This window comes from Cyrtonyx montezumae, unplaced genomic scaffold (assembly GCF_038088225.1).
Source record: "Cyrtonyx montezumae isolate F1298 unplaced genomic scaffold, pur_monq_1.0 scaffold_0, whole genome shotgun sequence".
Lineage (NCBI taxonomy): Eukaryota > Metazoa > Chordata > Aves > Galliformes > Odontophoridae > Cyrtonyx > Cyrtonyx montezumae.
In genome coordinates, this window is record NW_027071824.1 from 7,824,609 (window position 1) to 7,834,761 (window position 10,153).

Genomic DNA, 10,153 nt, shown 5'->3' on the forward strand with positions numbered 1-10,153 from the left:
CCAGCGTGCAGGTCTTTACACTTCTTGACTCTAGAACTGGCCTGTAACAGCTTGTTTGGGGATGAGACAGAATTGTTAGCCCTTTATTTCAGAAAGCAATGGTATATGGGTTAGAGCTTGTTTACACAGAATGGAGATTCTGAGCTTTATACAAGTGGACAGAAATGGATATGCGGTGTGTTTGTTTTTTTTTATTTTAAACTTTCCAGAAAATTTCCACTGTGCATGCAAGAAGAGTTTGTGCTCAGTTGGGCCTCCAGTGGCTAGCAGAAATCTTAATTTGTCTCTGCTCTCTTGCTCAGGCATTGTAATTGAAACACTTCTTATTGCAGCCAAAAGATTTGCCAAGTTCCTTTGTGTATTTTGGGAACTGCAACTAACATTACGAAGTGCACTTGTGTTGCCTGATAAAGTTTTATGTCTTGCAGTACTTAAGAACTTCTCTCCACAGGAGCACGTATCCTTGTGCTTTTGTTTACTGTTGCAACAGAAAACAGAAAATCCCTCATCCTGGGATGTACTACATAGACTTTCTTTGAATTAGAGCCTCAGGCTCAGCTTTATGGCTCAGTTTCACGGCTCAGTGACTTTTGAATAGTTCCTTGTATACTTGTTTTAACAGCTGAAACATAGTAGCATCATAGCTCTTTTGCTTTCTAAATTCTGGAGATATGATGGCAATACCATGGGAATTTTCCAGCAAATAGTAATGCTTTACTTCAGAAGGCTCCCTGTTTCACACAGCTCGTTTGTTTTCTGATTACAGAATGCATGTGCATCCATGTGCTCATTTGGATTAGAGGTATACTCTTACAGTGGATCTTCCAGTCTGTCCCCACTTACTGTAGTTTAATTTCTGTTGCAGAGCATTTTCAGGGCTCACAAATGAATTTCATTTGGATGAAACAAAGCTGGAATATGCCCTTTTGGAAGGCATCTAACATTTTCCAGCTGCTAACGGACACTGAGTACGTTGCAACAGACAAACACTAGCCTTAAGTCTGCAAAACAAATATTGTGGATTTAGGGTCTTCAGGGCCAACTGTTTCACTTTATGGACTGATGTCCTATGGAGTGTTATGCACTGGCATAGTCTTAGCTGTGGGAGGGCAGCTGTCAGGGTTCTTGGATCTTTTGGTGACAGTCATTTTCCTTCTTGTAGTGGAAAGATCGGTATATTTGCCTGCACTTCAATTTTGCCTGAGGAACCTTTGTTATTCTTCCTTTTAGCTGAAAAATCTCTCTGATCCTCCCTCAGTGAATGTACTTGAGCATGGATCAGAGCAATAGGCAATGAGTGGTGGAGCTGAACTGGACTATATAATATTAGCTCTTCCAACTTTGTATGAGACCTTCCTGGTATGTCTAGATCTTAGCCTGAGGTAATACACTATGTTTTACTGAGTTGAAAATAGGTATATTGAAATAGAAACTTTCAAAGAGAAGAAGCCTTTTATGTTCAGTTGATAAGAAGTAATCAGTGGTACACCATTGGAAGATGAGAGTATGTGGCCATCTGCAAGTTTAGATTGGTCCAGAACTTCACATAAGCTTGAGCTGAGAATGCACAGTAACCTTTTATATGCTTATGATTTACTCCTTAAATGATTCAAAAATTGATGACAAACAATTCTGATATTTCACCGTGATTGATTAAAACTCATTCCATTGTAAACTTGAGGCAGTGATTTTTTTTGATCTAACAAATCCACATTCTTATAACTTTTTCCCTTTACTTTACAGAAAGTGGATGTCCCTGTGATGCTGAGACATCTGCGGGAGCAGAGAATGTTTATGATTCAGACCATAGCCCAGTACAAATTTGTCTATCAAGTGCTCATCCAGTTCCTGCAGAACTCCAGACTTATTTAATCTCTTCAAACATCTCAGAGCCAGCTTTGTGGATCTGACTGAACCTTCCTGATGAGTGAGAGGAACTGTCTTGACAACACAGTGTGCAATCCACGTTGCACTTTGTAAAGTTGTCTTGAAAGTAAGGAATTTGTTCTTTACTAGAGTCTCCCATGGATTATTTTATAGAAGATAATTTATTTTTCTTAGAATAATTTGTGAATTTCTTTAATAACTTGTAAAACTTAAAGTGAGCTTCGAATTGAACTATATTTGACATGGCTGGTCTGCATTGTAACATGTCCACAGGGAAAGCAATCCTTCATAAATGTAGAATACTGGCTTTTATTTTGCTACACCATTTTTGAAATGAACAGTTATTTGGCAGTGGGCTTTTTCTTACATAAGAACATTCTGACCCGGATATGTAGTTTCTGTGATTTAAAAAGAAAAGAAAAAAGACCTGCTAGATGTCAAATACAGTTCTAAATGAGTGGAAGCTGAGGACACACCGTCCTGGGGCAGGGAGACCTGAGAGTCTGCATACGCAGAAGTGCACGTTACAGAGGGCTCAGCACAGGCTGTTGTGAGGGCAGAGAATTTGGGTGCTGAACTTATCAAATTCCATGCCAATTACAGTTTTAGATTAGCCCTTAGAAGACTCAATATTGCTTTTTTAAATGAAGCCTTTGCTATCTGTGGTCCTTGAAGGGATTCATGTAAGAGTTGAAGCAGTACTAGAAAACTAACCAAGAGCAGGGTGAGGCTAGTGAAACTTTCCTGTAGCTATGGGTTGAGCAGCAGAGGGATTTCAACGTCATACAGCTGAAAAAAAAATGCATATATCAAATGAAGCATCTGTTATGAATTGCACAGAAACTTTTATTGCCTTGACGATCACCTTGTGTAGAAAAGGAACCAAACTCAAGTTGGACATCTTCAGTCACCTGTCTTTGTTTCCTGTGTCTATAGGGCTGTAGTTGCTTCATTTTCTAGTGCACTGAACTTCGTAAAAATGATCAATATGGTTTTTATTCTGTTCAGCAGTGATTATTGAGGGCTTTAGTTTAGAGTCTGCCTCGATTGTTTCCCGATCACTGTCTTGTGGTTTGTGCACATACCAAGCAGTCTTTTGGTATTGGCAATTCTCATTTTGTTGGGAGTGTTTTTTGTATTAAATTTCACATACCATCCTTCTTCTCAGGCTGCTGTCTCAACACCGCTGGTCATTTTGGGTTCTCTCTTCTATTTATTATTACTGTTTTATCCTGGCAGTGTTCAAGGTTTCCAGTTAGGATTAGGAATCTGTTGTACCAGACATTGCATGAGAACATAATGGAGTAACAGTCCTTGCTTGAAGTTTACAATCAGAACAGAAAAGGGAAACAAACCTCCTCATCCACCTCACAACTAGATTAACAGGTTCTTAACTGGGTTGCCCTGGGCAAAAGTGAAGTCTATGGTAGAGCTAAGAGAAAAAATTCATGTCACCAGCCATGCCTGTCCTCTCCTCTTTCTCCTCTTCTGTCCCTCAGCACACACTAGCTGTTTTGCACAACTTCATGCACGATCCTTTCTCCAGACTGTTTATTTCATTGGAGCAAATCACATTATGAACTACCTTACAGCATATGTGTGGTAGCATGTACTTACAGTTATTTAGAAGGGATAGGAACTGAATTAAAAAAAATAAATAGCTTTAGCAAGTCAGGATGCAATTCCTACCTTGTTATTTGTGGTGCATGAGATAGACAGAGAAGTGCCTGCACTGAGATTGCTCCCCTCATCGTTCTGACTCCTTTTTCCTTTCCTTGCTGCCACCTCTGCTTGACCTGTAGGAGGATGGATCAGGCTGGAAGGAGCCCATGCAGACTCCCCAGCCCTGCTTAGCATCATTTAGGAGAGGCTTGGCCAGGGGCACATCCAGTAAAATTTCAAAACTTTCCAAGAGTGGAGATGTTACAACCTCCCTGCATAACCAGATGCAGTGTAGTTACTCTCTCGATTAAATTCTTCTTCTTGGTGATCATTTCCCAGATAAATTTCATCTGTTAGTCCTTTGCTGCTTTTTCCTTTTACTCATACCTCCAAATCCACGGCCCCCATCCTTATCTCTGACTCTTTCCTGGTTCCATTTCCACCCCCACTGCTAGGTCACTCTCCTCCCTTTCCAAAATCCACACTCCTTCTCATGCTTACTTTGTCTTCCCTCTGCTTGTAGTTTTGTATCCCCAGCACAAGATTGTGTCCTGGTTTTGTCTCCCAATTTCCTACTGTTACTCCTTCCTGGATGAGTCCTAACATCTTCAGAGGATGCAGCTGTTATGTGGCATTATGTGAAACGCAGCTGTCTGCCTTTCTGTGTAGAACAGTTTCAGCAGCAGCAGCGGATGGGGCAGGTCAAGCTGAGTACTGTTAAAGGCCATGGGACATATATTCCCAGCTCCCGAATGATTCAGGTGCATCCAAGAACAGACTGCAATCCAGAAAGGCCGCAGTGCATTTACTGTTTTGGAGGGTCACAGTTGCTGTGCTCATATGCGAGCATCTCACAGTGCTGCTTTTCTGAAATTTCCTTGCTACTGCGTGGCAGTAAAGAAAACCAGCTGTTTTCCTATTCTTGTTCTAGATGCATACAGCCAAGCCATAACTAGCTTTAAGTCACTGTACAAAGGCCTAAGCCAGTAAGTACTCTGAAGTTCAGGATCAGGGGATCTACACTCCTGCTTTTCTCTAAATGCTGCAAGAGCCTAATCTAAGGCTCTGTACCAGCGTGCTTCTGAAACGCACACAAACTCTGCTGTGTTTCTTTGGTGCTATGCAATACGGGTCTAACAACGTGACAAGAATTCTAGCAGAGATTTGCAGCAACCAACAAATGGCCGTGATTTCTTTAGCTGTAATATCTTGACTACGTTCCTTTTAGGGATCCGTTGAGTCTTCAGTCAACTTCAGTTTTCTCTGATTTCTTTTGCCAATGCCAATGTGTCTCCAGTTACATTAACAGCAACCATTTAAAGTCTTTTCAGCAGCATCTGCATGATAATTGCACAGAGATGCTTTATATCTGGGAAACAAGCCAAGGAATAAACCTTGAAGCAAAGTGTATTAAATTAGTTATCTCATTTTAGCTTTTTGAATAATTTCCTAATGATGAATTAAGTTTGAACTCAGAGCTGTCAAGTCCCATTGCTCCACTTGGATGTGAGAAGTAGAAAATCAGGAGGGAAAATAATCTGCCCATGTCTTATTACTCAGTTATTCTTGGCTGAGAAGCATCCTACTGTTTCTACAGTCAGTACAAAAAAGTTACTCCATAAGAGAATGTAAATAGCTGTGCTTAAAAGGAAAATTAAGCAAGCGTCCCATCATAAGTGTCTAAGAAAAATATTAATTACAAAATGGCACCAAAAATCCTTTCCAAATTAAGTCAGTACTCATTAATGAGCCAAATAAATGGCCACATAGTAAACTGCCATTTCCAATTAACTCCTAAGACGGGTGTTGGGGTAGATAGAAGCCAATGTGACTCACTTTTTCCCTTTCGTTGTCAAAGAACAGTAATTTTAAACTTTCCCTTTCATGTGACTTCAGTGTATTTTTTTCCTACCATATTTTATCTTGACTAGATCTGCTTGCTAAAATCATAAGTGAATCAGAATGATGTGTGTCTTTAGAGCTCTAGTTCCTTTCCACCCCAGCTTGCAAATGAATTTCAGCACGCCAATGATTTATTATTGAAATGAGATACAATTTTGTAGGGGAAAAACAGAACCTCCCGACTTTGAACCTGCTGTAGTTTTATCAGTCCTAAACCACTTGGGCAATATTTCCTAACCCTTTAGGGAGTGACAGGAAAACGTGTTTTGTGTCCAATTTCATTAGTCATAGCAGGAGCGAAAGCATGAGACTTAAAGCAGCCCTACTTGTTCAGTTTCTGGCCCACAGACTTAACAGCAGAAGCACAAAAGGAGGGCAGTTTTGGGTCGCAGTGTCACATACTTTTTAACCCCAAGATGTGACAGTGAGTAGGTTACGGTAGAACGGTTTAATCCATTTTGAGTGAAGTTTGGATTGAAAATCTTGGAAAAAAAAATGCATCAGTTTAAAGAAAGTTGAATGGCACCTTAGAACATTGGAAACCAGCAGTCTTCTGGGTGCCCACGTTGCACTCTGGCACATTTAATCTATGCTCTTCAGATTATTTTCCAGGAGAAAACTCAGAGTGGACGAGCTCTACTTGGGAATTCATTGTGTATGTTTTCCTTTTCATGCACTTCTAATCTATACCTACTTTCAGAATTTAACAGCTTCTTTTTCTTTAAACTCATCCCAATGTTTGCACTGAGGTTGACGGCATCAAATTTTCACTGAATGTTACGGTCAGAGCATTTCATGCTTAACACCATCTGAGCTGAGGATGGGAGATGGCCGTTGTGTCACTGCTATCAAGCAGTCTGCCCAGCACTGCTGACATCCACTTTCTGCCCTCCATGGGCTGTGCTGGAGAACACCAGAGCTGCACGTCAGCTGCTCGGGTCCTGCTTGTTCCAGCTGCTTCCCAGGCCTGCCTTGGCACCTTTTATCCTCAGTCAGCTGAGGTAAGATGGAACTTGATCCCCCCAAACCTTCTCCTGTTATATAGGTGTATAGGGACCCAAAATGCTCAGCCTTACTGGAAATAGTTAAGTGTTTCAGTTGGAAGGAGACAGACCTGTGAGAATTTATTCAACCTACTGCTGCTAATGCAGTCCTTTATATAATGTATATTTAAGGACGTTTCTGTTCCATTAATTTAAATCAGTTCTTTCTACTACAAATATTAAATATTTGCATGATTTCAAGAGCTTTTTTTTTTTTTAAATTACTTCTTTCTCGTAAAGAAACAAATGCAAATGGCAAAACATACGCTGGAGAGGAATGACAAAGTCTCCCAGCCCTTCTCCTAGAGGTCATTTCAAGCTAATACATTATCTCTTGATCCACTACCTGCTGTCGCTGTAGCCCATGAGTGACCTTAAAGCAAATGCTGACAGGTGTAGATTTTAACCTGAGTAGCAGGCATCTGTGGGAAAAATTCAGCAGTTAGAAACGATACAGTGCCCACAGCAGCCAACTGCCCAGCAGTCTCCTGGGATGACATGAAGACTGAATTAGCTGTTGTCAGTCTCACTAACAGTCTGACTCAAAAAGTCAAAGTAGCAGTATGGCCAATCCCTGCTACAGCAGCTCTCGTGCTCACTGAGAGGTTAAATGGTGCTGCTCGTTTTTATGGAAAAGAATACATGTGGAACTCAAGGGTGGCACATGTTTCATCGTACTGAAGGAGCAAATACTCAGAAATGATCTTGCAAGGTAAAACACTGCATGAAAACATAATCATAGAATCACCAAGGTTGGAAAAGACCTACATGATCACCCAGTCCAAGCGTATTAATCTGTCCAATACTCTGTAAAAACGTATACGGTTCTGCTGATATATGGTCCAGTTGTGGAGTTTAAGCATGGATTTTGATGTCAACAAAAGAAAGGCTATAGGGCCAAAATCCTGAAGGCAACTGTCCCCAGCTCATTCTTAGCTTTCTGTAAAGGATTTCCTTACAGAACTCAGAGCTGTGGGAGCTACATGTAAAGTTCTTGCCATCTGAGAGAAGAGAGGAGGACATCACGCATGCAGTCACACGTAGCCTTGACTTGCAAGCACTGTGATTTGAGGAAGGGGACAGCTGGTTGTTTGGGCCCTTGGGCCAACAAGAGAAGACTGAGTTCTTAGCCACAGATAAACTCCTGTTAGATTGTAAAACAAAATAATACTGTGCTGCTTAAAAATAGCAGTGTTTTATATAAATGCTTAAACGTCAATAGATTTTGTTTGTGTAAGATATTCTAAAACCAGTGAATTCAGTTGGTTCCTCTCAGCCAGTTTTCAGCTGCTGTTTTTCACATTAAGTGTTGATACTTCTGCTCTGTGCACACCTTTACTGAGAGTTTCCCTGATACAGCAGTAGGACTTTGCCTTTGGAGGGTGGCCTGGAAGTCATTGGTGGAAGAGCAGCTCTCGCTGGAGAATCCCAGTACTCTTTTAACAGTAATGAAAAACTTCATTTCAGGTATCTGCATAAGTATTAGGGCTTAGGAGTTTTTTTTCTTCCAGATCATGTGCCTGAAGACTCAGTATTTTGGATTGAGTCTGTATACTCAGACACTTCAGTGGAAGCAGCCCCTGATCAGGCAGGCAAGAGTAAATGAGGAAGGCTTCCTACAGAATTCTTCCAGGGCAGGCTGGTATTTGATAAATGAAGAAAGAGAAAGCAGCACAGGATGTTCAGTCCCAATAGCAAGCACATCTGGCAATCAGTGATTTAGGGGCTTCTCAAGGCTAAAGTTTTATATAAAACTCACTTGTGTTTAAAAATCACTGATAGCTCCATCTTCAATTAGTTGTTTCTAAACCCATTTATTCCTCTGGCCTTCACAACCTCCTATGTTGGTGAGTCCCACAACTTAATTATACAGAAATGATTAAGAACTTCTTTTTTGTGTATGTTAAAAGTACTTTCTTGCTGCTACACGGAATCTTTAATTAAAAAGAAAAAGCTTTTTAGTGCCAGAAACGTTGTTAGAAGTTTGTTAGTTGTTTACCCTGTTGAGATTGCTCCATATGGAAAAGACGTTTTCCTCATTGGTAAAATAACCTTTCTTGTGATATTTTACAAAGGAGAAGAGTTTACACATGCAGATGACTGTAATATTCCCACATGTAATTGTGTGGGACATGTTAAATGAAATAACATGTTTAAACGAGTTTTACGTCACTGGATTTTACTGTCCTGTTTTACTTCAGTATTTTTATGCTTCGGTTGTATTTGTTCTGTAATTCTGTACATGGCAATTTAGCTCAAACAGTAACCTGAATCTCACACCCTCACTGTATGTATACGTTTTGTAGAGAAATGGGACATAGTTACGTGCCCTTCCTGCCCCCCACCCTGTTAGGGATGAATGGCAGAACTATGCTATAATATTGAAAGCCTTTTTACAAAAAAAAAAAAATCTATGCATGCTATTTTATATCCTAATGTATTATTCTTATCAGTACATAAGCTTATGCTTGTCAGTTTTATCTTATGTATAGAACTGATTACTTTTGACAGTATTTTTGCACTGTTTCTCTTCTTTCTCTTTTTATAAAGTTTTATTCGGCATTAATTGACTGCAATATTTTTTTTACCCTTCACTGCCTGTATGTAAATAGAGCCTTTTCAAATATGAAAATGTTTTCCATCACTAAGTTTGTTTTTTGTTGTTTTTTTTTTGTAAGCCTGTCCTTCATATTCACAGTATACAATAAACCTTTTTTTTTTTTTTTTCAAGGAAAACAATGCTCGAGTTCTTTCCTCTACTAGCTTGAGCTTTTGTATTGTACCTTCTGTGCTTGCATTAGCTTTCCATGTTAACCTGATTGGCATAACCAAAGCTACACTGAGATCTGAAGAACCTTCTTTAAATTGCACACCAGTGTCTGAAGGAGAAAGCTACTGGTGCTCAAATTAAGCTGCTCTTGATTCTCTAATGTTGAGGCATAGCCCAGGCTCTGATCAGATCAGGCTCTGATCTGTGCTATTTCCCTGCACAAGGGTTTACACAACAGGGTAGGCACCTGGTATACCCTTCCTGGGTTTGGCTGTGGTTAAGTGGTCCTTGATCTCTGGAATCGTAAGATTTGGTGCAGTTTTATATATTCCACAACCCAGTGTTTGCTTTCAGCAAAATGATCTGGCAAACCTTTGCTCTCTAGGGGTTTTATTTTCAGAGGAATACCTACAAGTAAGAAAATAAGATACGCTGGAACAGGAGTGATGTGCTAGCTCTCATCGTACTTTCTAAGCTGTGAAAGCAGTAAAGGACAGTCATGGAGTTTTACTGTGCAATGTACTTCAACTCTGAATGGTACTGGAATTACAGAGCCAGTCTCTCCCTCCTCTTCCTCCCCTCCTCCTTTAAAGAGATCTCCCGCCCTCGATTTAAAGAGGGGAAAAATAACTCCAGAGTCTTACAGACGTGTAAGGAAAGCAATTCCTCTGGATTTTTTCCTCAGAAATGGGTCTTGTCCTCCCATTAAGAGTAACAGCTAGCAGACTAATAGAATAGCTTTCAATCCACTGTAATACATTTATCTCAACTTACAAAGGGGATTGAAATACCAGAAGTTGCACAGTTCACGTCTTGTGCAATGCTTCTGAGCTCTGAGATAGGTGCCAGCAGGCTCCGTACATCACATGCTGAGCTCTGCTCTAGGTAC

The 10,153-nt window shown here is 40.3% G+C and overlaps 1 protein-coding gene across 2 annotated transcripts in view; it reads left to right on the forward strand.

Moving 5' to 3' along the window:
- The window catches only part of PTPN14 (protein tyrosine phosphatase non-receptor type 14), a 100,966-nt gene extending 95,030 nt beyond the window's left edge, over window positions 1-5,936 (forward strand). For both annotated transcript variants that reach the window (XM_065745979.1, XM_065746062.1), the window contains exon 19: window positions 1,744-5,936. In XM_065745979.1, the coding sequence (XP_065602051.1) occupies window positions 1,744-1,872 (129 nt within the window). In that variant the 3' untranslated portion in view covers window positions 1,873-5,936. The remainder of the gene's footprint in view (window positions 1-1,743) is intronic.
- Window positions 5,937-10,153: the final 4,217 nt, after the last annotated feature.